This window comes from Myotis yumanensis, unplaced genomic scaffold (genome assembly GCF_028538775.1).
Source record: "Myotis yumanensis isolate MYYU_CA2020_CCGP unplaced genomic scaffold, mMyoYum1.0.hap1 SCAF_14, whole genome shotgun sequence".
Taxonomy (NCBI): domain Eukaryota; kingdom Metazoa; phylum Chordata; class Mammalia; order Chiroptera; family Vespertilionidae; genus Myotis; species Myotis yumanensis.
The window spans coordinates 24,100,832-24,128,457 of NW_027223765.1; the positions used below are offsets into that span (position 1 = coordinate 24,100,832).

Below are 27,626 nucleotides of genomic sequence, written 5' to 3' on the forward strand. Positions count from 1 at the left end.
ACTGACCCACTGCAGTGCACTTAGGGATACACTTAGAGAATACTGGATGGGTTAGCTGCATAGGTAATAAAAGTCATCGATGATTCAGACTGGTGAAAGAAATCAAAATGGAGAAAATAACTATGTGTTAAGTGTCCATATTTTCAAGAATTTGAAAAAACAAACTAAAGGCTAGATGATGGTAATAAAGTGGAGGGATGACAATTATACTTTGATAAAAAAAAGAAAGACTGGAGTGGTACAGCTAGCTCGTCAGAGCCTCAAAAGGAGGCAATTTTATGAAATATAACTATAAAAGCAATTTCCACCCTTTTCCTTTGTCTATAGTACTCTTCAAGGGTAGAATTCTATTGTGCAAATCCATTTATTCTTTCAACAAATGCCTACTGAGCACATACTGTTAAGTCCAACCCTCTGCTATACGCTCAGAGCATTAAACAAAACAGACAAAATTCTCTGTGCTCAAGAGCTTGCATTAAAGTGATGACTGTTGGTAGGGACACAGACATTAACATGACAAACTGGTAAATTTCATGTCTTAGAAAGCGTTAAGAGTTATGGAAAAGAATATCAGAATAGAATACGCAGGATAAAAGTATTGAAGGAGATTCAGTTTTATATTGGTTAGGGCAGACCTTATTGAAAAGTTGACATTTGAGCAGAGTTAAAGGAATTACTACATTATATAATATTGGGTATGTGTATGGCTGTAAACAGGCTCATTCTCAATTTCTTCATTTTTATTATTAGCTCTAGAAGGCTCTCTGGAAGTTCTCTTCTTTGGAAGTCTGATATTATACAACAGAAGGGAAGTCTTCCATTTCAAATACCATGATCATTTTTGTTTCATATATAGAAAAAGCTACAGAAAACATTTCCTGATTAATGTTATTTTTTAAATTTAAAGCAAGAAACTAGAGAAGTAAATGCACTCAGAGAAAAAAAATAGACTTCCTCTACATCTCAGGTAAAAGATGGAGATTTGTTATTATAAGCTCTAACACATTTTGATAAATCTGTCACATTTAAGTGACACAATACACTGCCACCCATGGAAAAGAACTTAAGTGACCAAAACTTACCTATCTAGTGCCTGTCGAGCCAATTGTTTCAGTTTATTTTGCAGAGTTTTATCAGCAGTTTCATAGGACTTAAGAGAAAGAGAGATACACATTCTGAAGCATAATTATTTTTAAATTTTCTTGATTCATGATATTTCTAAGCAAAAAAATTAACCATGCACATTACACTTCTTGAAATTATGAGAGAATAAACCAAGACATTTTATTTTCATTCTTAAAGGTATTGTTTAAAATAGTGTTGAAAACTTGTCATTGAGGTAAGCTTTAAGGCCACTTAAAGTGGACAGGTGGTAACTGGAACACAACTGTGTGACCTGGTGCCATGGAAGGAGGAACCTCAGAAGACCAGCACTTACCTCCAGTCTCTGGTACCCATAGTGATCAGGCTAGATGGTTCTCCTGAGCAAAACACCCTAGACAAAAAGCCAGTGCTCTGAATAATACTGAGACCACTCTCTACCACTTCACCTCATCTTCCTGTCAAATACACTGCTCTTATGCACTAGATGCCCTTTAAAGCTCACATCCCACCTAGGGCTCCTCAGAGAGAACAGCAACTCATATAGATTTTAGACTGCAAATTAATAAAGCACTACCAAACCACTACCTTTGTTTTTAGTGTATGAAATTGAAAAAAAAGGGGGAGGGGAGTTTATTCTAAATTTGTGATGGTAAATTCTTCCTGTAATAAGTTAATTTAGTTAGTTATATGTAAAGAGGTTAAAAAGCTACCTGTAATTTAGAAAAAAATTGCTTAATGATTCAATCTTAATGCTGTTAAAACTTTAAACGAGATATTAAAATCCACTATTCATTTTTTACTCTCCATCTTTTAATGAGTAATTTAGTTACATTCATGACACATTTTCTTTAAGAAATTGTTAAATAAAATTAACTAGTAAAGGGAGAAATTTCTTAGCATAATTCCACCAAATTTAACTTGTTGCTATACATACAGTTTTTAGACAGAGATCTACAGCTTCAGTATACAATTCTATAGCATCTTCAACATTCCCCTTTTCATCTTCGTCAAAAGCTTGTGTAACAAGGAAATGGGCACGCTCCAAGTCCAACTGATGTTTTGATTTCAAAGGATCAGCACTCTTTGACTGAACTAGGATAGGAAAAAAGCCACATAGAAGAAGTATTACCTATATATCTATCTGGGAAACAACATAACATTTTAATACATTTAAGACATTCCTTACCAAACCTCTATAATCCTTCATTTAAAAAAAAAGTTTAGCAAGGTAGAGTTGTGCTAAAACCCACTGAATTGTAGATAATAAGAAGGTGTATTTTGTGTTATGTGAATTATATCTCAATAAAGCTGTTATCTTTCTTTTGTCTCTTAAAGGTATATGGTGATTTTTTTCTTATCCTTCCCTGAGGATAATTTTTCCAGTGAATTTTAGAGAGTGGGAGGCAGAGACAGAGACAGAGAAAAACATCAATATGAGACACATCGATTGGTTGCCTCCCACACGAGCCTGACCAGGGCGGGGGATCAAGCCTGCAACTGAGGTATGTGCCCTTGACTGGTCGAACCCAGGACCCTTCAGTCCACAGGCTGATGCTCTATCCACTGAGCCAAACTGACTAGGGTTGGTGATCTTTTTTTACAACTTTAACCCTCAGTAACACCTCTCTGAATAATGTACGAATCCCATTTATAAAATGAAGATACCAAACCTCAAAAATGTTAAAATACCTAGTTCAGGGTTTCTCAGCCTTGGCACTACTGACATTCTCGATGGGTAATTCTTTGCTGTGGACTGTCCTATGCATTGTAGGATTTTTCACAAGGTCTCTGGCCCCTACCGAACTAGATGACAGAAGTATACTCCCCACCCCCCCTAGTGTAAAAACTAAATTTCTCTCCAGACATTGCCAAATGTCTCATGAGGGGCAAAATCCCTCCCAGCTGAGAATGAGTGATGTAACCTAAAGTTTCATAGCTACAAATGAAGAGTAAGGACTCAACTTAGATCTTTTGTCTGTTTGTTTATTTATTAATGATCAATAATCTCTGAACTTTTTGTTGGTCTCCTGCCTCCCAAGGAGTGCCCACTTCTGCTGCCTTAACATCTCAGAACTTTGGTGTCACAGACCTCAGACACCACTTTGCCATCCATAATCCTGGGGTGGTGGTCTTTTGGTTGGATTGCATGGTGTTGCTGTTGTCTAGGGCATCACCAAGATGGAAGTCCTCCCCTTCTCCCAGCAGGTGGCAATCTCAGCCTCTAGCTTGACCTTGATGTTTAGTAGGGCCTTGTACTCTTGTACCTGGCGCTGCTGCTCTGCACCGGGCCTGAGCCAGCTCTGACTCCAGGTGCAGCAGTATCCTGTCAAGCTGTTCCATCCGCATGGCATAATGCGTCTCCACCTCCCTCAAGATGGTCTCCAAACTGGCCCTCAGATTTCTTGAGTCCAGGTTGATGTCCAAGACCTGGACCATACGTCTCAACTCTGAGAATGTCATCTCAGTCATTCCTGCCTCAGTGGTCTGCAAGGTGACCACTGTGGTACTCTCCTCAATCTGCTGGGACCAGTACTTGTCCAGCTCCTCTTGGTTTTTCCAAGCCAGCTCATCATACTGGGCCCAGATGCCCGCCTGCCATGATCTTGCTGAGGTCTTGAGATTTGGAGGCATCCAACTCCATAGTCAACCCAAAGTTAGCAGTCTGGTTTTACAGACCATTTACTTCCTCCTCGTGGTTCTTCATGAAGAGCAGCTCCTCCTTGAGAGCCTCGATCCCTGTCTGCAGCTGAGTGATATTGGTGTCATCAGTGATCTTTCAAAGCCCATCGATGTTACTCTCCATAGATTGATGCATGGCCAACTCCATCTCAAACTTGACTCTGAAGTCATCAGCAGCCAAGACTGGCATTATCAATCTGCAGAACAACGTGGGCATTGTCCACAGAACTTGCAAAGATCTGAGCCTTCGGGTCCTTTCTTCTCCAGTCTCTGATGATCAATCTCGACTCCTTACCCTCTCCAGGCAGTCATTTAGGAATTGCATAGTCTCCTTGCTCTGGACACCCCCTATACCTACTAGGCCCCCAGACCACCAGCAGCCACACATTGCTGGTTGAGTAGGGGACTTGGAGATGTGCAAGCCCAAACCCCCAGTGCCTGCATAGACACTGGCCACACTGATGGCTGGCTGGGTGACTGTACAGAGCCCAGGGTCTGGTAGTTGGTGGAGAAGGAATGGGCGCTAAAGCTCATGTTGTTCAGGGAGGAAGGTGAGAGACCAAGACTTGGGTTCAAACTGCCTCAACTGAGATCTTTTAATTCCAAGTCTTGAGTTTTTATTCTACACTGGTGAATTTCAAACTGTGTTACCTCTCCCCACCCAAAAGACAACTCATTTCTCAAAGATCTCTTCACTGCCAGCAGATTTTATGTTTTAAAAATTGGGTTTCTGAACAAGATTTTTATTTGATAAACTCTTCTGTTTAAACTCTTCTGTTTAAAATAATAATTAAGGAAACCATTTAATGCTCTACAGATTTCATTTCATTTGTTGAATAAAATGGGCCCAAAAGCTAGCAAAACAATTAAGGTATGTTATACTTTAAAAATCCTTTTGAACTTTACTTCTGTTTCACTGGAAAGCTTTATTCTTTCAAGAGATAAGGGCTATCTCATTCTGTGCCTCAGTATCACATTTATAAATTTAAGAACTTCATTTACTTGGTTGGGAAAATAAAAGTTTCTTGGAATTTACAGGTATTTTGAATACATGAATCAATGTAACTTTTTATCAAGTAGGGCCCTGATGCACAAGCAGTCCACATTTTAATACATACAATTTTTGGGACCTTAATTTATACAATTTCTGGGACTTGTCTTAAACTAAACCACCTTGACTTTTTTTTGATGTTGTTAATCCTCACCTAAAGATAGTTCTTCCATTGACTTAAAATATATATATATATATATATATAGAGAGAGAGAGAGAGAGAGAGAGAGAGAGAGTTCAGAGAGCAAAGGAGAGGGAGAGAGATAGAAACATCGATGACGAGAAAGAATCATTGATGGCTGCCTCCTGCAGGCCCCCTACTGGGGATGGAGACTGCAACCAGGACATGTGTCCTGACCCAGAACAGAACCATGATCTCCTGGTTCCTAGATTGATGCTCAACCATTGCGTCATACTGGCCGGGCTTTCTACTGATTTTTTTTTAAGAGAGTGGAAAGAACAGTGGAAAGTAGGAAGGGGGTGAGAGAGAGAGACATTGATTGGTTGCCTCTCACAATCACTACAACCAGGGCTGGGTATCGAACCTGCAACTGAGGTATGTGCCCTTGATCAGGAATTGAACCCGAGACCCTTCAATGTGTGGGCTGATGTTCTACCAGTGAGCCACACCGACCAGGCTAAACCACCTTGTCTTTAAAGGGACTGTCATAGCAAGGAATCCAATCATCAAATCTACTTTATTCTAACTATGTGCTTATAACTTCTGCTCCTATCTATTCAGAATGAGTAGTGGAATGTAGCATGAAGTTTATCAGGAAAGGCTGAATAAGTAAAGATTTCTCTAAACTAGTGATATTAACCTGTTCAACTGGTGTGCTGCAAGAATTTTTAAAACATGCAATACCTGACTATTTAGATACCTCGTTTTCATTAGGTTGTCAAATTAAAAAATGACAGTCAACACAATAGCTATCCGGTGTGAATGAAATAAAATTATACTTTTTTTTTTTGTCAGATTGGCAAAAAATAATATGTTTTTTGGTGTGCCACTGAATTTTAATAATAGTTTATGTGTGCTATGAGATAAAAAAGATTGAAAATAAATTGCTGCTCTAAGCTGCTTGTGACTTTATCATAGGGCCACAGGAAAAAGGGTTAAAGAGTCCTTAGTAAGATGAATGCATTTCTAAAACAAAATGTCAACAGGTGATTATTTCTTTTCTACACTATGAACAGCAAATTTTGACAGAAAACCTGACCTCTAACAAAACTGTGATCATTAAGACTGTGTGTACTTGCTTTAAAGAATTTTCCATGTTGTTTATGAACATAAATACAGGCTGTTCCAGGTTTCTGCCTACATGTCGCTTTTCTAAGATATGGTTTAAAAGAATTTAGCTAAGGTCTTGAGGTTGAGGATACTGATACAGAAGAGACTGTGAACCCACTACTGAAGTCTTTAAACACTGAAGAGGAGCCCTATCTGGTTTGGCTTGGTGGAAAGAGCATTGGCCTGTGGACTGAAGGGTCCTGGGTTTGATTCCTAGTCAAGGGCACATGCCCGGGTTGTGGGCTCGATCCCCAGTAGGGGGAAGTGCTGGAGGCAGCCAATCAATGATTCTCTCTTATCACTGATGTTTCTATCCCTCCCTCTCTGAAATCAATAAAAAAATATTTTTAAACACTTAAGAGGAGTAGTCATTTAAATTTAATACCAGGAGAGGGCATGTGACAGATACTTAAAAAGCAGACTTTAACAGGGTCCTAATCCTGATTTTGCTACTGATACAGTCAGAATGTAAATAACTCACTATTTCTAAACCTCTGGGAAACTAGGAGATTGAACTGTATTATCTCTAAGGTTCTCCTTCACAGATCTATAATTCATTTACATATTATGACTTTTAAAGATGTGATTACCAAAAAAGGAATTAACAACAAGAGACTTAGGATCAAGATCCAAAGATAAAAATGAAAGAGAAACATAGAGGGAAAAGTAAGATGTGATGGAAGAGAAGAAAAAAAAATACAGTGATAAGTTTAGTAGTCTTTTACTAACCTGCTGAATGTAAAGCCTGAACTCTTTCCAGATATTCATTTATTTTTTCTTGAATGTGTTCTAGGCTCGATCCTGCCATCTCAGCATAAATTAAGGCTTGTGCAGCTTCCTAAAAATAAGAATTCAAAGGAATCTAATATATAAATTACAATTTGAATTTTCTTTATTACTTTTTAACTATTGGTTTCTATGAATGACAAAACTAGAATGTCCTTAAGATATTAATAACTTTACTTATAAAGCAAATGAATTATATAATACTCCAATACCCTTTCTTCAGTTCTTAATGCTCTTAATTTTCTCATACTGTTGACAACTTATCAACTCAAATAGGAGGGATTGATTATAAACATTTTCTTAGAATAGCTGTGATTTATGTTTTCTTTATGCAACAGGTCAGACTTAAAATTATATACCTTAAAATGGTGAACTGTGCCTTAAAAGTATTAATTAGTACAGATAACAATCTATACTAATAAAGGGGCAATATGCTAATTAGACCAGGAGACCTTCCGCACAAAGCCATGGTGGCAAGGCAGAGGTGGTTAGGGGTGTCAGGCCAGGAGGGGAGGGCAGTTGGGGGTGATCAGGCCGGCAGTGGGGGGCAGTTGGGGGCGAGCAGGCTGGCGGGGGGTGGGGCAGTTGGGGGTGAGCAGGCTGGTGGGGGGGCAGTTGGGGGCGATCAGGCTGGCAGGCAGAGTGGTTAGGGGCAATCAGGCAGGCAGGCAGGTGAGCGGTAGGAGCCAGCAGTCCCGGATTGTGAGAGGGATGTCCAACTGCCGGTGTGAGATTGGGCCTAAACTGGCAGTCGGACATCCCCTGAGGAGTCCCAGATTGGAGAGGGTGCAGGCCACGCTGAGGGGCACCCCACCTCCCCATGCACAAATTTTGTGCACCAGGCCACTAATAACCAATAAAATAAGATAAAACTAAGTGTCAAGAAAAGATTACAAGAAATTATAAAGCTTAAATAACTCATAGTGGGAAGAAAATCTTTCTCCACAGAAAATACTGCCAAATGGTGTCACAGTTTAAAGCAGGTTTCAGCTGCATGAAATCAACTTATTTTAATTAAGAAACTCTGGATTCACCTTTCAGCTATTCATTCCCTAACTTCCACAGCCAATTATGCTGTGGCTAATGAGGAAGAGCTGCCATTCTCCCCATCACCACGTCAGGATGGTTACCAATGCTATCACTGAGAAGGACCAGAGAGATTTCTCCAAATTGCAACACTTTTTCTGCAGTAACCTAAACATGTACACTTCCTGAAGCCGCATGGCTAATTATCTGGATCCAAAAAAGCCATCCACTGAACATCACTTTTTGAATCCAGCTATTGGAGCAGGAGTTGTTTCATTAAACCTAACAAAATCAGTAACAAACAAAAGTTATTGATTTTGATCCAAATGGAAATTCAGTCTAAAAGCTGTGGGGGTACAAAAGCTATGATTTCCTCAGATTCTGTAACTCACTTATTTCAGGGGAGAAAAAAATAACTTCACATGTACCATCATTATCTAAATACATTATAGCTACACTTAACTTCAATACATTAATGTAATACATATTTTACCCCTTTAATTATCTTGCATGTAAATACCGATTTTCAAATTATTTTGCTTAACAAATAAAGCAAATTTTAAAAATTGCTGGTATCAATTTTATTGTACTCATTTCATTTCTATTTGAAAGTGATTGACACTAAGGAATCCCATATAGAACAGTATTAAGAAAGTAAGCACTAAATATCTCATAAAGTTTATGTATATAGTTCCTAGGAGCACAACCACACTGACTTTCTCAAAGATAAAAAATTCTTCTTAATGACATGCATATAAATCTTATAGCAAAACAAGAGGCACTGCATAGTATATTCTTTCACTTTAGAAAAAACTATTTTATATGGCACTATTTTAATCTATGAATATTTACCAGTTATTTCACAAAACTAAAAGACACAGAATTTCTACTTTTAAAGAAATACCACCTTCATGAAACTGTCCAAAAAAAGTCCGAACGAAATGAGTATGAACAAAACAAGTCTCCAAATAGGGATTATAAAATGAAGACAATAAAATATTAATCCGAGAAAAGCAAACCACACATTACTGATATAGCATATCCGTTCATGGAAAAAAATTACTACCTCTCTGACAACATTTCTAAAAAAAAAAAAAAAGTGACAATATGATAAAGATACAGCTACAAGGAAGAAGAGGGCTCAGCTAGGGCTGGAGGGGTGTGTCTGCAAATCCTCAAGATTGGAGAGCAGAGGGTGGGCTGTAGAAACTCACACCCTGACTTAACAATTCTGCCCCGAGTAATTTATACAAAAGAAACAGAGAAGACATGTGTCAACAATGAATGACAAGGATGTTAACCGAACCATTACTTATGATGCTAAAATACCCGAATGATGCTAAAAAAACACAATAGAACGCTGTGCCTCTGGTAAGATATCACAGAAGTAATTTTAACGATTTGAAAAAGTTCAAATGAACAGGTTATAAATAGTTATCAACAGTAGGATCCAAGTTTGTTTTTTTAAAAAAAGGGTACACACACATACACACACGCGCGCGCGCGCGCCGAAACACAAGCACAAAAAATATACCATCAAGTGCTAGAATAAAAGACGTTTCCTTCTTTAAAAACTTATTTTGTTTTCTCCAACGAACACGCATGATTTTAGTGTGTATGAGAGACCGCTTCCCAGGAGCCGTAAATGAGAACCAAGTGATAGAATCAGCCGGCCCCTAACCGCTCACACCTCCTACTGCGGCCACGGCAGCCCCAGGTGGGCACCGGCAGTCCGGGCTGCAACCGGAGAGGTGGTCGCTCCAAAGCTGTGAGCAAACCTGCCCCTCGTGGCAGAAGCCCCGGTGGGCGTGGGGGTGCCTGGTGCCCGAGAAGGAAAGCGCAGGAAGAGAGGAGGGTAAAGAGCAGAGGCTAGAGGGCCCGGCCGCCTCGGTACCGGGACCCGCCCCTCGGCCCCTCCGACGGACTCCGCGGTCCCCAGCTCACCTTGTAGTAAAACACCGCCTCCGAATAGCGCCCTTCGTGGTCGCGCTGCACCGCCAGCCGCGCGAACTGCACGGCGTCCCGCTCCAGCGCCGACGAGTCCATGGCGCCGAGGCCCCGCACCTGGCGAGGGAGCGAGGCCCTGACGCAGAGGCGCTTCGCGGACTGTGGCGCACCGGGGAGCCGGGGCCAGGACTCCGGCGCACCGAGGGAGGACGAACCAAGCTTCCTTACGGCAGCCGCGTAAAGAGAATGGGTCTTCCCGGCTCGGGCCGCCGCGACGCCGCGCCCCTACGGCGTAGCTCCGGCACCCAGCCCGTGGGGCGGCCCCACTCCGCGGCCTCCGCATCTCCCGCCCCGCCCACCGGCCGCACTGAGCAAGCGCAGCCTGGCCCTCGGGAGTTTCTCTGGGGCTGGGGCCGCGCAGGCCGGACTCCTCGCGGGAGTTCAAGGAGGTGGGCGGGACCATTCCGGCGTGCAGGCGCGCACGTGACCGCCACGGCTCCCGGGATTGGCGGGCAGTACCGAGTCGGGGCCCAGTACGCTTTCGCGGTCTACGTGGAGGTGGCCGGGCCGCTGACGCTGTTGCTGGGGGCTCGCCGGGACAGGGGCGCATGCGCCCTACAAATTCCTTTTTTTTCCTACCAGCTCAAGGGAAGGCTCAAAGAGCCAACAAAAAGCACTTCCGAACATCACCTGGGCTGAAATTTTAAAAATAAGGGACTTAAAGACATTCATAGGATATATAGGATTCTTTTAAGGTACCCATTAATAACGTTTATTTTCCACAAACTGAATCATGACCCAGTACACAGCACCTCTAGTGTATAAGTAACTGATTGAATTGTCAACAAACAATGTATTTCACTTGTAGGTATCCTTATTTTAATGCTGTTGTGATAAAATAATTAGGTGATTATTTGGTGAATGTCTCCTCTCCCTAAAAGTCTGAATTCAGCAATAAAAATGAACTAGGGGTAGTCGCCACAATATAGATCAGTGGTTCTCAACCTTGGCTGCACATAAGAATCACCTGGGAAGCCGAAACCGGTTTGGCTCAGTGGATAGAGCGTCGGCTTGCGGACTGAGGGGTCCCGGGTTCGATTCCGGTCAGGGGCATGTACCTGGGTTGCGGGCACATCCCCAGTGGGAGATGTGCAGGAGGCAGCTGATCGATGTTTCTCTCTCATCGATGTTTCTAACTCTCTATCCCTCTCCCTTCCTCTCTGTAAAAAATCAATAAAAAAATATATTAAAAAAAAAAAAAAGAATCACCTGGGAATCTTTAAAATCCTGATTTCTGGGCCTCATCCTCTGGGAATTCTGTTTCTTTGTTATGGGGTGGGACCACAACATTAGTAACAAAGAAAGAATTTCCGGAGGATGAGGCCCAGAAATCAGGATTTTAAAGATTCCCAGTTGATTCTAATGTGCAGCCAAGGTTGAGAACCACTGATATAGATGAAACACAAAATTCCTACTGAGTCAAAGAAGCAAGACTCCAGAGTACACAGGGTATGACTCCGTTGATAAGACAAGTGTAGTCAATAATGCTGCAAATCAGGTCAATGACTGGGAAGGGAACGTTCCGGGTGATGGGAATGTCTTGGTGGTGGTGGTGCCAAATGTATATGTTATGCCCAGAGTTCGGGGTTCCCAATAATCCACCACCAGGGAGCCTTTTCCGATGCAAAAGCAAAGGGTCTTTTATTCAAGCCCGGGACTTGGTACCCCTCCTGCCTCCATTACTGGATGCAAGAGAGAGCCCCGAGTTCCAAGAGAACAAAGAATTTATAGGGCTTGGGGTTGGAGGGGGGGGGCACACTCTGACCACTGATTTGGTCGATTCCGGTTGGTTGAGTGAGGGCTGGGGGCTAGTGACGCAGGGGCAGGGTGCAGCTAGGGTCTGGTTACACAAAGACAGGGGGGTGGCTAGCATACTCTTGGCCTTGGGCTAGTTTTCCCCACTTTCCCATTGGCCGAGATAAGGGCAGGCTGAGTAACTGATACATTCTGCGGCTTTTTCTTGGAAGAGGGGTTAAGGACACAGCTATCAGTCCTGTTCTGTCCTTTCAGTATACATTTGTCAAAACCCACCACCCTACATTTTAAATGTGTGCTTTTAATTCATTCTTCATTACACCTGAATGGATTTTTAGTCAGTTGGGCTGTGTTTAAATGAAACTAATTTCTTAATTTCTTCACTCTCTCTTCCTATTTAGAGAGGTTAGTAATGATAACCATTCCATCAGCCTGTTGTAAAGAACACAGGTGAAAAGAATTTGCCTGTCCCCAGTACAAAGATGGTTCTCATCCTACAGTTTCACAACTAAAGCAGGGATGATTTCTGACCTTAACAGTTTTACTCCAGTATTAAGCACAAGTCTTGGTAGCGAGCAGTTGCTCAGTAAGTATTTTAAAATGTTGAATGAGTGAACTCCCCACTAAGTATATCCAAAGTGCTGTCGTTCCCCATCTTGGTTCTGAAGAATGAAATTGTTATGCCCAGATTCCAAGATCCCCAAAAATTCCACACTGGGAGCCAGTTCGATGCAACAGCAGAAGGACCTTTTATTTTTGGGCTAGCTAGACCGACCCCCGTTCCCGGCCGGCCCGGCGCTGCTCCTGGCCGGGCCCGGCGCTGCTCCTGGCCGGCCCGGCGACAGGAAGAGAGAGTGCCCTCCCATGGGAAAATCCGGCTTAAATAGGGGGGTGACGCAAGGGGATTGTGGGCCCTGCCGATTGGCCAGGCGTGAGCCGGGTCTTGTTACACAGGATGTGGTCATATCTATGGCGCGCACTTCATTTGATTGTCATTGGTTAGTTTAAAATCCCGGGCGCGGCCAGCAGAGGCCTGGGCTTCCGGGAAGAAGGCTACACGTGGCCCCAACATGGAGGATACAGGCAAGATGGGGGGGAGCGCATAGCCCTCACCCTTTCAGAAATATAAATTCCCTAGCACAGAGTAGAGGTCTTTTAGTTAGAACATGTGTTCCGGCCACATTGTCAAAGTGTTTGCAGTCACTTGAGCAGCTGAATGCAGTTTTATTCACTCAACACTGGACTTCTATGTCTAACACTCCCTCTCTGATCACAGCTTGTAGAATTCCTAGTCCATCTTGAAGGAAGCCTTTCCTAATATTCCAGGTAATTGTGATCTCTCCTTGAGCTTATATACTCCCTATGCATGTAATCTTTATTCCTTATTTATTTATTCAATGAACACTGAATGTCTACTTTGTACCAGGCACAGAGCTACACATTGAAGACACAAACACTTGTAGTATATTATGAATATACTACAGTTTATTGATATATTTACTCCCCCCACTCCCTCCCTCCCTCCCTCCCTTCTTTCCTTCCTTGCTTCCTTCTTTCCTTCTTTCGCTCCTTCCTTCCTGCTTTCCTTCCTTATTATGTCTTCTATGACCCTTCAGGATACTTTGACCCTGCAGTGTGTCTGAACACTGCTTTTTCAGGTTAGGCTCCACCATCTCACACGTCTTGTAAAGACACAAAGCTGATCCTGAGGTGCACCCACACCCCCTCCAGATGCCATCCCTGATGCCTCCATCCCTGACTTCTTACAAACATCGCTGACCTCCTTTCCTTCCTATGTAATTGGAAAATGGAATCATTTCCCTCCCACAAACACCAGCTGTGACTTCCCACATGGGAAGAGCAAAAATAATTGTTGGTCCTTGCTTTCTTGGTTACATTGGCTCACTTACTCTGATAAGAGACCACTGTCTATGTCATTGACAGATTGGGGATGGGTTATCCGCTTAGATAAAAATGTCATCTATAGTTCTGCCTGGTGACAGAGGTAGAAATGTAGAGGACAACCATGTGTCAAGGGCCCATATCTTCAGGAATTTGAGGACACAAACTAAAGTTTGGTATATGATTGTGATGAAAAGAAGGGTGTTATATCTCAATAAAAGAGCCAAAAAAGAGAAGGGCCTTGTGGTGCAGCTACCATGTCAGTACTTCAAAAAAAGACAATTGAATTAATTCATGCTGTAAATGCAAATGCAATTCCCATCCTTTCCCTTTGTCTACAACACTCCTTAATTTCTATATATGTAGGAGACCTCCCTCTCCTCTTTGGAAGCACTCGAAATGTGGCTAGTGTGTCCAAATTAAGATGTACTATTAAGCATAAAATTTATACCAGATCCCCAACACTTAGAAGAAAATATAAAATATGTAATTATCTTTATGTTGCTTACATGTTGAAATGATACTATTTTAAATTTATTGTATTTAGTAAACTATATTTTAAAATAAGTTTCACCTGTTTTGCTTCCCTTTTTATGTGCTTACTAGAAAATTTAGAATTACACATTTGGCTAACATTCTATTTCTTTTGTCAGCATTATTCTAAGATATTCCAGCAGGGCATTTCAGACTGAACATATGCTTTTCAAGCAATCACTTAGTGGTATTCTAGTCATATAGTACATGTTGGTTCTCGGGGAATCAGAGGCTAAAATATTGGAAACCTATGTGAAAGGAAGTGGGGAGAAAAAGGATTGGGAAGGGGAACTGTCAGCCTGCCATGCGGACCTGACAGAGTCTCTGTCAGTCTTTGGGGACCTCCAGAGCCAACGCTGTTCTTTAGAGGTGCCCTCCTTGGTACAGATGTCCAGGCCCTTGTATGGCTGTTTTGCTATTATTGGTTTGGGCTGTTCCAAGAAGGGCACGCCTTCCGTTGGAAGCTGAAGCCGGCGTGACTCTCAGCTAACTACACTCTTCTCAGCCTGGCAGGGAGTTCTTTCTGGAAGGGCATTCTGAGCAGAGCAGAACCTGTCGATGCTCAAAGTTGGCTCATGATATTTAGAAATAATTAGAATTACTTGTTACTGAAAAATCAGAGATTTGCACAACATTTGAACTTCCGGCTTCTCTTAGAGGAAAACCACTAGGCCCCATATGCCTTTCTGGGAGTAACTGTCTAGAGCTGAGCAGTGACTGCTTGATTATGTGGGACATGGACTCTCCAGCTCCCCCTGCTCAGCCTCCTTCTCCCTGATACTCTTTGCCTGGGGGAAGGAGCTTATCTGCCTTGAGGAGTTCCAGGGAGGCTTCAGACTGGAAAGCTTTGTACTCTGAACCTTCTAGGGCAAAGTTTATAGCAGGTGTGAAATAAATGTTTATTAAATAGATAAAGGAGTGCCTCAAGTCCCTTTCTTCTAAGGCTGTGGTTCTCAACCTGTGGGTCACGACCCCTTTGGGGGTCGAACGACCCTTTCACAGGGGTCGCCTACCACTATCGGAAAACACATATAATTACATATTGTTTTTGTGATTAATCACTATGCTTTAATTACGTTCAATTTGTAACAATGAAATTGGGGGTCACCACAACATGAAGAACTGTATTAAAGGGTTGCAGCATTAGGAAGGTTGAGAACCACTGTTCTAAGGCAACATGCTATGCTACTCACATGTAGTTTCCCCAAAAGACACAAGGTGGTGGTGTGCGCTCAGAAATTCACCTATATCTGCTGCTGCACACACAAAAGATGAACATTAACATCTCATTTTCTTGTCATGGGGATGTAAAATACTGCATGGGGAATATAGCAATAATATTGCAGTAACCATACATGGTGTCAGGTGGGTACTAGACTTATCAGGGGATCACTTTGTAAATTACATAAATGTCTAATCACTGTGTTGTACACCTGAAATGAATATAATATTGTATGTCAACGATAATTGAAAAATAGAAAACTATTTTAAAATATCCTGATTTTTATTTACAGGTATGACTTTGAATTCAGTTGACCATGAATGTGTGCGTAACTTCTAATACTATGTTGTAATTTTACACATATCCTATTATGTATAGTATCTTTATCTAGTCACAAACACACGTATATAATAAAATGCTAAAAATTGGAAGATACATAATTAGGATATGTAATTAACATATATAACTAGAATATATACAATATAAATACATGGAATTATAATATATAATAGAATATATGTCTATATAGTTAAAATGCATTTATAATTAGACTGGTGGCTCAGTGCATGAAATTCATGCACATAAAAAGGGAATTAGAGGAAATATTTTTTAAAATATATTTTATTGATTTTTTTTACAGAGAGGAAGGGAGAGAGATAGAGAGTTAGAAACATCGATGAGAAAGAAACATCGATCAGCTGCCTCCTGCACATCCCCCACCGGGGATGCACCCACAACCCAGGTACATGCCCTTGACTGGAATCAAACTTGGAACCCCTCAGTCCACAGGCCGATGCTCTATCCACTGAGCCAAACCGGTTCCAGCTAGAGGAAATATTTTAATATTGCTATTTGCCCTTTCTCTATAATAGAAGTGTCAGAGATGAAAGAAAATTAGTAAAATGTATATGAAAATCTCCCTACTGTCAGAGTCTGGGGTGCGCTGTGGGACCCAGAGTCAAGTCCCTGCCCACCCACGTGCACCTCAAAATCATACAAGACCCAGACCTGGCCAGCCCCACCCCCGTCAAGCCTTGCAGGGCAGGGGGCGCAGCCTCAGCTCCTCCACCAAGCCCTGCCATGTGCGGGTCTCAGCCTCAGGTCCCCTGCCCCGATGTGAGGTCATGAGGGCGGGAGGTGAGACAATCATTTTGCATATTAGCTTTTTATTATATAGGATATATAAGTAAGGTATACATATGTAATTAGTAACTATTAAGTATATACTAATATATATAAAATTAGGATATATGAAATTAAGATATGTAATCAAATACATATAATATTTACTATAAACAATTAGGATGTATATAATTATGTTGAACCATATGAAATGACTGTTGTCACCTTTAAAAACAGCAATTTTATATAATTGAACCTAATGTTTCAAATGGGCCAAAGTTATTATACCTGTTCAAAAATAAAGCTTATCTTGTGTCCTCTTTCACTAGAATCTTCTGTCCTCAGGTTCTAATGCCAATGTCCCCAATCTGTCAATGACATGAAAAATTGGTCTCTTATCAGAGTGAGACAATATAGCCAAAAAACGAAGGACCAACAGTTATTTTTGCTCTTCCCATGAGATAATTCATGGGAAATTATTCCATTTTCCCATTATAGGGAAGCAAAGGAGGTCACTGGAAGTTGGCGGTTTCTGTAAGAAGCCAGGGACTGAGGCCTCAGGGATGGAGTCTGGAGGGGGTGTGGGTGCACCTCAGGATCACCCACCTGCACGCAGGTAACTCATGAAAGCTTTGTGTCCTTACAAGACATGTGAGATGGTGGAGTCTAACCTGGAAAAGCAGTGTTCAGACACGCTGCAGGGTCCAAAGCAAAGTATCCTGAGGGGTCATAGAAGAAATGACTAAGATGGAAGGAAGGAAGGAGGGAGGGTAGGAAGGAAGGAAGGAAGGAGGGAAGAAAGGAGGGAGGGAAGGAGGGAAGGAAGGAAGAAGAGAAGGAAGGAGGGAAGAAGGAAAGAAGGAAGGAAGGAGGAAGGAAGGGAGGGAGGAAGCTTCGAGAACATGGGCCCACACAGCAGAGATGGAGCTTCAGGGAAGGGACTCACTCACGCTGTCCTGGCATCTTTAGCATGATGTGCTGTCTCCCTGAGCACTGGAATGTGAAGGCCATAGAGTCATGGTCAGGCGTCTTGGCTGGGAACAGACCTTGAACTTCCCAGGCCTCCTTTGTTCTCTAGAGCAGTGGTTCTCAAAGTGTCTCTGCATTAATAATAAAACCACATAGAAATTGCCAACTATTCCTCAGTAGCAAATAGATCAATAAATTATGATATATTCATAACATAGAATACTATACAGCAATGAAACAAGGTACCGCTGCTACATGCAGTATCCCAGATAAATCTCATAAACAAGTTAACTGAAAGGAGTATGTACTGCATGATGCATGGTATGTGAAGTTCAAAAACAGGTGAAAAGAACTTTGTTGTTAGACATCTGAGTGGTGCGTTATGACCTTGCTCCTCAAGGTGTGGTTCCTGGACCAGCAGCACCAGAGAGCTTGTTAGAAATGCAAACGTGCTGGCCCCACCCAGACCTACCGAATCACAATCAGCATTTAACAAGACCTCCAGGTGATTCTTGGACATGTTCGTGTTCCAGAAGCCCTGCGATATGACCAAGGCAAAGCAGAGCAGTGGCAAATGGTGCGTTTGTGCATTCATCTGAGTAGTGGGACCTTTCAGTCCGCAGGCCGACACTCTATCCGCTGAGCCAAACCGGTTGCAGCGGTTCTCAACCTGTGGGTCGCGACCCCTTTGGCGGTCAAACGACCCTTTCACAGGGGTCGCCTAAGACCATCCTGCATATCAGATATTTACATTATGATTCATAACAGTAGCAACATTACAGTTATGAAGTAGCAATGAAAATAATTTTATAGTTGGGTCACAGCACGAGGAACTGTATTTAAAGGGCCAGAAGGTTGAGAACCACTGGATTAGGGCAAGATGGACTTTCTTGAATTGGTCATCACTTTGGGCAATGGGGGCTTGCTAGTACTTTCTACTGGAATCTTCTGAGGAACTGGGTAGGTAGACTGTTCCTCAGAATTGCTGCCTGAGAAAGTGAAAAATTTGTTATGGGCTCTGGATCCCTGTGGCTAGGGTTACTACAGGGCTGTGTTTGTATGTGTGAATGACATAGATTCCCACAGTTGTCCCAAGCATTCCCTGCCTTGAGAAGCCTCGGGGCAGACACCGAGAGATGCTCAGTGAAGCCGAGGCACGCTGCCATCACTCTGCAGCTGAAGCTGGCAAGCTAAGATGTGAGGTGACGCACAAATTCAGGCATTGCTTTTAGGTGGTGAAGCGGAGATTTAAACCAAGCCTGCCACATTTCAAAGTCCACGTTCTTTCTATTCTAGAAAGCAGTCAAGGGAGGACTCAGAAAATTCTCCAGTTCTATTCAACTGAAAAAAACAAATTTAAACCATTAGCAGTTTCTAGAGTTCAGTTGTCACATTCTGTCGTCCACAAGTACTAGGGACGTCTCGCTTTGCACTTAGCAAGGGCTCATCATGACCACTAGGTGGCGTTCCAAATCCTCCGCTGCTTTGAGGTGGCAGAGGTGTGGGCTGTTAGACAAGTCAGGGTGGAGGATGTAATTTGGCAACCATCAAGTTTTATATTAATAGAGTAAGTAACACTTATGAACCCTCAAAAAATAGAATTCTAAAATAACCTTTAGAACATCATGCTAAAATAAATAGCAGATTTTGATTTCCCACTGCTGCCTTCCTATAAAGATGTTCTCTCCATTAAAATAACCTACTGTCACTGGTTTTTGCAAACAGGGTAGATTTGGGACTTTGCAAATTGACTTGCTAGACCTCTAGAGGAGTCTTTCTCGAAGTGTGAACTAAGGTATGAGAATCTCTTTAGGTGTTTGTTGAAACACAGATTCCTGGAATTTCCCCCAAACCAGGGCACTGGGTAATCTGCTTTTTTACCCACACACCAGGGGATTGTATGCCGTCTAATTTCCGATGCTAGATTATATCCCTTGTGCCTTGCTCTGCTCTGCTGGGTTAGCTCATCAGGTACCTACCCTGAGTCATCTTGCTTGTCTAATTGGCACTAACACCCGCTGAAATGAATTATATGTGCAAAAATGTACAAGGTTGCAGCTTGGAATTTGCTCCTCTTCTCCTCACTAGGTTGATTGGCAGCTTGTTCACCTGATTCTTATGCTTAGACCCTCTCTAAGCTGGAGCAGGGCAGCTAACCCTCAGGCAAACTGATTTCCGGCTGCACAGCTACTGAGTTTTAGCTACCCTGGTCCTGGTGGACTTGTAGTTCCGACTCTTCCAAGCTGGAACCACATTTCCCAGAGTTTCCTCTCCTGCACAGTTTTTGCCTAGCGTGGGCCTCATGAGACCCTTTGTGTGAAACTTGGAAGACAGAAGTGCATCAGTAACGATGTTGTCTTAAGGCTGGTCATGGTGGCAGCTCATTGCTGGCTTATCTGCTTGGTGTGGGGCAGCAATGGGCCCACAACTCTTCCGCTTCTGCCCAATCTCCTCTATGGCTTCTCCAAATTCTGGGTGAGGCATGTATTTATTTTTGTGGCAAAGGGTGCCCTCGCCTGCAGGTGCAGGTCACCCGCATCACCAGATGGGAGGCGATGAGATACTGACATGGTCCCATCCATCCTGTGCTTTCCTCGAACATCCCAGCCTGTCCTGCTCTCTCACTTCACAGCTTTCTTGACTTCTGCCAACCAGCCCTGCTGACTCAGTGCCCAACACTAGATGTGGAAACAACAGCTCTACATAAACTGTTTAACCAGCTCTCACAATTATGTCAGTTCAAATCTCTTCAATGAAGCTTTTATCATTTAGATTTCTCCTAGTGGTTCTGGTTTTCTGATCAAGCCCATACAGGTGTGGGGAAAAACACCACCCACCAGCACACAAATTTGTTACCCACTGATTTCTCATGATCAAAATTGTTTCTCTAACTTACCATGACCATCATACGTTGCACCAGTGTCATAACAGATAAAAACACCTTTCAATACTTACCTTGTTTAATGTCTTGATTAAGCAAATTAGCATTTCTTGAGCACCTACTGTGTCCCAAGAAACGGTTGCCTCCCCTACGCACCCCTGCATACGAGATGCTGAGTTTAAAGAGGTGTGAGACCTTGGTCTGGAACTGGCAGGGGAAACAGTGGGGGGAGGGTTTTGGAGGACATACCAACGGACTTCCTGGCTCTGCTCTGTCGGCTCCATGCTCTATGTCCTGGTTCCCAGAAGGTTCCAGGAAAAGTCCAGGCCTGAGACTGTAGCCAGTGTGTCGGCCAGGCACTGGCTCTGTGGAACCAGAGGATGGAGGGTCTGTAGTTCCCTTCATGCTGGAAGCCAGGGGTCACTGGGGCTGACCCAGCTGGATGCCAACTCACCCGTGTCCCTTTCCCCTGGTTGGGTTAGGCTGCAAAGGAGCTACATCCCCCATAGTCCAGGCTCCCTCACACTCAGCACTCTTTTCAGATATCCTTGCCAACAAAGGTAGTCAGAACTGGTTTTGTAATTCGAAATCATTCCCTAAGGATTTCTTAAGATTCGACTTTCTTTTCTTTTTGGTTTCTTTTTCCTACTGAAGAACCAAGGTAATACAATTTGGGATAAACTATGAGATATTTTGCTTCTTGGCCCTGGCAGAGTAGCTCAGTCGGTTTGTTATGGGTTCACTCAGCGAGATAGACCACTGACTCAGAATTTAAATTTAAGAGCCTTTATTAAGCTGGCCAGCTGACCACAGTCACAGCACCCTGCCGAAGCAAAGGCTGAACTGCAGCCCAGACTACAGAGTTACATTTTATTATTAAATTCTGTGGAGGCCCAGAGAAAAATGTGTCTTTCAAATTCTAGGCCCCCCAATATGGAGGAAACTCTCTTTATTTATACTTTTTCCAGTCCTTTGTCTCCCAAATTTGGAATGAGACTTCCGGGCCTTCTGAGAAAGAAGGCTTGCATGCTGGGAAGGGGCTATGAGACCATATCTCAAGGCCTGGTCTGATGTCAGTACCTTCCTATCTATGTGTTTTAGGAACAGACAGCACAGCATGACCCGTCTGGCCAAAGCGCCAGATATGCAGCCCAGCACATTCCCCACTGGTTTTATGTACATGAGTCAAGTCATTGACTCTTTTGGGTCATTGTTGGTAGGGACCCCTGAGGACTATAAGCTTGATAGAATTAATTCTTTGTCGAATAAAGTCAGTGGGCCTGTTTATAAGATAAGGGCCTGGAATGAGGGTCCACTGAGTAATCTCCAGAGGGTCTGAAGAGTCCTGGACTTTCTATTTTGCCTGGGCTGTCTTAAGCCAGGTGTGATGAAGCCACATCAGGGTCCTGTCGACCTTGACTGCCGTGGGGGTGGTTCTTTCCAGGCAGGAGTCAGTCCTTGGGTGGCAAATTTCTTTACCCAAACAGAGTCACCAGGTTGGAAGGGATGAACCAGATATAGGCAGAACATCTCGGACGTGCTTCTGGTTTGCTTTCTGGGTAGACTGTAAAGCCAGAAAGAACTTGCGTAAACTGGTGAGATGAGTAGTTCAGGGTCTGGAAGAGTCACTCGAATCTGTAAAGGCCCCACTGGTTTTAGGGCAGCGTCCCGGGCTGCTTCATCTGCAGCCTAGTTCCCTCTTGCTTCTGGGGAGTCAGTGCTAGTTGGCCTATCGTCCTTGCTGTGCTCATGTCTGTCTAACTGCCTACTATATTACCTCAAGGATTCTGGCTCTGAATTCTTTCAGGGAAAATGGGCGTTGAATTATCTTCTGTAACTGCTTTGTGCTGAGGAGGGTCAGAAGTTTCTCTCAGAGCCAAGAGATCCTGCTGTCTGTCAGAGGGACGATGAGGCCTGGGCACAGAAGGAGGTGGGCTTGTGACCTGGTGGAGACAAACTGTAACAAATGGTCTGGTGGGAGGGAAAGAAAACATTTTAGTTTTAATAACCTCCATTGAAATAGAGTTTTTCTCCTTAAAATTATCCCTCTGTTTATTAAAATACTAATTTATTTACTGTATTCAATTTGGCCTGATTGTTTGCATAAACACAACAAGAATGGTAACCGACTACCTTTGCTGGAATCTCATGACTGAATCTTAATGTGCCCCATAGGGCCAGGAAGCCAAGCCATCCAGCTGCCATCAGGCCTGCCTGCAGTATCTGCTGCCCATTGTCCTTGCTTCAAGGCCCTTCTCAGCAGCCCTCCTACTAGTCGCGGCCCAGAGTGCATGGGGGTTCCTTGCTCCCTTTCTACTCTGACCAACCGCCAGTGATGGTAGGGCATGGGCCTGACGCTCCAGCGCCAGCTATTCTCAGGGCTACCAAGCAAGATACCAGGCTTTCTTTGTGGCATTCTTATTGGCTTTAAGTCTTCAGAGCTCAGACAGAGCTCTTTAAAACATGATACTCCAGTCAAAGTTTTCATTCAATAAAACCACTATTAGAAACCGGTCTTATTGAATTTATGCAAAGAAATGTATTGCCATGCTTTATTAAGCATTGCCAAATTTCGGAGGAATTGCATAAGGAGAAAAATCCACTGACCTGCCTTAAGATCTTCTGATTTTCCTTGCCAGTCCCTTTCTGGTTTATTGTATTATTCAATTAACTTCTTTTTAATATTTCTCTTTTCCTTTTTATCATATACATAACCTTTCTAAATTGCATATTTTCAAATTAGCTTTTAAACCTTTTTTCTATGTTTTTTAAAAATGCATAGCCATGCCTCAGACTTTCTATTCAGTAATTCCTTATTCCTAGAAACCTGAATCCTTTAATGATTACCATAAAGTAAACAGCCAGTATTTCTTAGATTACTAAGAGCATTGCTTCCTTCCCCATGCAATTTCAAGCATACTGTATCCGTCTAATTTAGTCTTGGAAGGGTTAAAGAGAGCAAAACGGGGCAGAGAAAAAAGTACTGTGCTTAGTAGAAGCTTTCGGCCTTGAGTCCAGCAGATAAGTAAAAATCAACAAAACTTCTGGTCTGCTTTCCCTGCCCACTCGCCCCCCTCTTTTTCTGCATTAACCATTTCCTTAGCTGCTCTCTCCCTTCTAGATTTTTCCTTCTTTACTCTAAGCCCCAGAGGCTCAAATCCTTCTCCTCTTTTACCACTTTTGACTCTCTGACTATCCTCCTTTAGGTCTAAAACAGTATAGAAGCGGTGTTCTGGCTTGAGGAGGCTGAGAAGAGTGTAAGGGTTCGGAACCGTGGGATGGATAGTCTCAACCCTCTTGCTTACTTCCCTTAAGTCCTGTACCGGCCTGAAATCCTCAGTCCCTGGTTTCTGGAATTTGACCTCAGGTCCTGGCCCCTCAAAGGAGATTGTGGCCCGTAATTTACTCAGCAAGTCCCGGCCTAGCAGAGGGTAAGGGCACTCTGGCATTACTAGGAATGTGTGAGTCACTGAACCGTTTCCTAGGTTACTGATCCGACCTTCAGTCGGTAGGATTTGACTTTTCCAGTTGCCCCTTTGATGGGGATTTTGGTCTTAGAGACGGGACCCACTGGCTGTTGCAGGACAGAGAAAGTGGCTCCCGTGTCCACGAGGAAGTCCACCTTCTGGCCCCCCCCACTGTCAGAGTTATCCTGGGCTCTTGGGGGCCAGCTGAGCCCTGATGACCCTAATCCACCTCCTCCACCAACATGGGAGTCGGTTCCCCGGCACGTTTAGGGCACTCCCTTTTCCAATGTCCTTCCTTTTTGCAAAATGCACACTGATTTTTCCCAAGCCGGGGTTGGACTCCTTTTCTCCCGTGAGGCTTTCCTTTGTCCTCCTTATCTCTCCGGCCCCTTTGGCCTTTTTCCTCCGGGCCTTTGCCATCCGGGCGTTTAAATCTGCAGTCGGGTCCTCCCGATTGTTAAAAACCTTCTGGGCCACCTCAACCAATTCAGAGATTGATTTCCCCTCAAAGCCTTCTAACTTCTGCAATTTTTTCTGAATATCTGGGGCCGACTGGGAAACAAATGCTACAATGACAGCCCTCCGATTTTCCGGGGCATTAGGTTCAATGGGGGTAACACCCGATAGGCCTCGAACAGCCTCTCAAGGAAAGCTGCCGGGCTCTCATTAGGCCCCTGGACTGTCTCTGTCACTTAGAGAGGTTTGTGGGTCTCCGAGCAGCAGCTCGGATGCCCCCCAATAGAATCTGGCGATACCGATCGAGAACCTCCTTTCCCCTCTCACTATTGGGATTCCAGTTAGGTCGCCTGGAGGGAAACACAGCCTCTAAACCAGCCGTGGGCAAACTACGGCCCGCGGGCCGGATCCGGCCCGTTTGAAATGAATAAAACTAAAAAAAAAAAAAAGACCGTACCCTTTTATGTAATGATGTTTACTTTGAATTTATATTAGTTCACACAAACACGCCATCCATGCTTTTGTTCCGGCCCTCCGGTCCAGTTTAAGAACTCATTGTGGCCCTCGAGTCAAAAAGTTTGCCCACCCCTGCTCTAAACTATCTCGGTCAGAGGTAGGCTGCCCATCCAGACCCAGTACAAATCTCCTCCCTTCCACCTTGACTCTCTCTCTCTCCTCTGAAGTGAAAAGAGTTTGCATCAACTGTTGGCAATCATCCCAGGTAGGTTGATGGGTAAAAAACACAGACTCTAAAAGAGAGATTAACCCCTGTGGGTTCTGGGAGAAAGAAGGATTCTGGTTCTTCCAATTGTACAGGTCACTGGTAGAAAAGGGGACATAGACCATGAAAGGTTGCCCGTCTGGACCCAAATCTAAAGGGCCTGCCTGCCGTAGTAGCAACATAGGAACTGCAGGACTGGCAGATGCCGCTGGGTCCTGCCGGTTCTCCCCCTCTCCTCTTTTTTTCATATGCTGTCCCTTGCCTAGTGTGAGGAGGGGAGAACGAAGCTGGGTCCTGGACTGGTGTTTTCGGAGGAAAGGAAACTGGCTGTGGAGGAGGCAGAGGTTCTGGGCCAGGGTCTTTAGTCACCGTCGGGCCGGCAGGTGGGGGAGCATACGGGGGAGGCCTGACCTTGGGGAGTGCCTCCTCACTTGGACCCTGGAGAACAGGGGGAGTGTTGTCCTTCTGGGCCGAAGCCAAGAGGACTGTCTGGCTCTGTCCCAATTTCTTTTTCTCATTCTGACAACTCTTTAACCACCTTGGTTTTTCAGTCAAAATATCAACTCACACTTGAATATAGGGAATTTGGTTAGGGTGACCCGGCCGGCCGTAGACAACATGGTGAACCCGAAAAGCAGTGGTTAAATTGCAAGTCCCTACGTCCGGCCATCCCACCTGGAAAGTGGGCCACTCCCATTCACAGAATTTCTGCAAATCAAAAGCATTAACATCATAACCATAACCTGCAGCTCGCTCCTTGAAATCCTGAAAATTTTTCAAAAAACATTGCAACGGGGTGCACACGGAAGCAGATGACGATCCCTGACCCATTTTGACAACAAACACCAAACAACAAATATCAAACAGAGAAACACTAGACAGACAAACCCGGTGCAGCCTAGAGCTGCACAAACCAGGACCCCTGCCTTAAATAGGGGGTCCCTCTCACCTCCGCTGGGGGAGAGCCTCCTGTCCTAAATAAGGGTCCCTCTCACCCGAGCCGGGTATCTCTCTGGGGCCTCCAAATGTTATGGGTTCACTCAGCGAGATAGACCACCGACTCAGAATTTAAATTTAAGAGCCTTTATTAAGCTGGCCAGCTGACCACAGTCACAGCACCCTGCCGAAGCAAAGGCTGAACTGCAGCCCAGAATACAGGAGTTACATTTTATTATTAAATTCTGTGGAGGCCCAGAGAAAAATGTGTCTTTCAAATTCTGGGCCCCCCAATATGGAGGAAACTCTCTTTATTTATACTTTTTCCAGTCCTTTGTCTCCCAAATTTGGAATGAGACTTCCGGGCCTTCTGAGAAAGAAGGCTTGCATGCTGGGAAGGGGCTATGAGACCATATCTCAAGGCCTGGCCTGATGTCAGTACCTTCCTATCTATGTGTTTTAGGAACAGACAGCACAGCATGACATGTCTGGCCAAAGCGCCAGATATGCAGCCCAGCACAGGTTAGAGCATCATCCATGCCAAAGTTGCGGGTTTGATCCCTGGTCAGGGCACATACAAGAATCAACCAATCAATGCATAAATAAGCAGAACAACAAATTGGCATTTCTCTCTCTTTCTTCCTCCCTCTCTCTCTCAAATAAATAAAAAAATTAAAAAACGATATTTTGCTTTTTGTCACAATTGCTATAATTTACAATCAAGTAAAAATAATATTTCTACAGACCAACCAGTTGGAAAACAGTTGTTTTGAATTAAAAATTGAATCAATAATAGGTGTTTAGGATTGAGAGGGGCCTTATAAACCGCTCAGTGGGCTTATAGCATTTTTTTTGGGGGGGGAAGTGTTTTCCTCATTGTTCCTTCCAGATAAAGACTTACTAGTAAATAAGTGAATAAGTAAAGATTCACGTAGCTTCCTTTCAGCCCCGTGCAGGGGATGCAGCAGCCCTATCTACAAGCCTAGAGCCCAGAACTTTGTTATATAGGTAACCCCAGGAAGTTTTATCTCCCCCTCCCCCACTCCCCCCCAGACATAATGCCTACTATATATTGAGCTCTTACTATACTCCAGGAACTGTACTAAACATTTTTTTAAAAAAAATCATTATTATTTTCTCCATTCTTTTAATAATTAATTAATTAATTAATTATTTTTTAAAAAAAATTATTTTCTTTATTGATTAAGGTATTACATGTGTGTCCTTATTCCCCCATTGCCCCCTCACCCCCTTGCTCATGCCCTCACCCCCCTGGTGTCTGTGTCCATTGGTTAGGCTTATATGCCTGCATACAAGTCCTTTGGTTGATCTCTCCCCCTCCCCCCCCACCCTCCCCTGCCTTCCCTCTGAGGTTTGACGGTCTGATGGATGCTTCTCTGTCTCTGGATCTGTGTACTACACATTTGAAGTACATTATTTTAGTTCTTTACAAGAGTCCTTTGAAGCAAATTTACTGCAGATGAAGAACCCGAGGCACAGAAAGTCAGGTAACTTGCCCAGGTTCAAAGAGCCAGCAAGCTCCCAGCGCTCTTTCTTATATACCAATACTCCTCAGGCTGTAGTCCCCAGACCAGCAGCACAGCAGTACCACCTGTAAACTTGTTAGAAATGCAAATGTGGGGGCTCTATCCCTGAATTTAAAACCCTGGGAATGAAGCCCAGCAATCTGTTCAAAACCTTCCAGGTGATTCCTATG

The 27,626-nt window shown here is 43.6% G+C and overlaps 1 protein-coding gene and 1 pseudogene across 9 annotated transcripts in view; both read right to left on the minus strand.

The window, feature by feature from the left end:
• CAPN7 (calpain 7) overlaps positions 1 to 10,201 on the minus strand; it is a 54,639-nt gene extending 44,438 nt beyond the window's left edge. For 6 of the 9 annotated variants that reach the window (XR_011473688.1, XR_011473687.1, XR_011473686.1 and 3 more), the window contains exons 1-4: positions 9,882 to 10,092; positions 6,855 to 6,963; positions 2,039 to 2,196; positions 1,083 to 1,150 (exon numbers count right to left, since the gene is read on the minus strand). Coding sequence is in view for 2 of the 9 variants with exons in the window: in XM_070433376.1 (XP_070289477.1) it covers positions 1,083 to 1,150; positions 2,039 to 2,196; positions 6,855 to 6,963; positions 9,882 to 9,983 (437 nt within the window). In the remaining 7 variants the exon portion in view is untranslated. Of the gene's footprint in view, positions 1 to 1,082; positions 1,151 to 2,038; positions 2,197 to 6,854; positions 6,964 to 9,881 lie in introns of all 9 variants that reach the window. The other 3 variants (XR_011473689.1, XM_070433376.1, XM_070433375.1) reach the window with 1 other exon arrangement.
• On the minus strand, positions 3,164 to 4,348 carry LOC138992547 (keratin, type I cytoskeletal 18 pseudogene; annotated as a pseudogene).
• Positions 10,202 to 27,626: the final 17,425 nt, after the last annotated feature.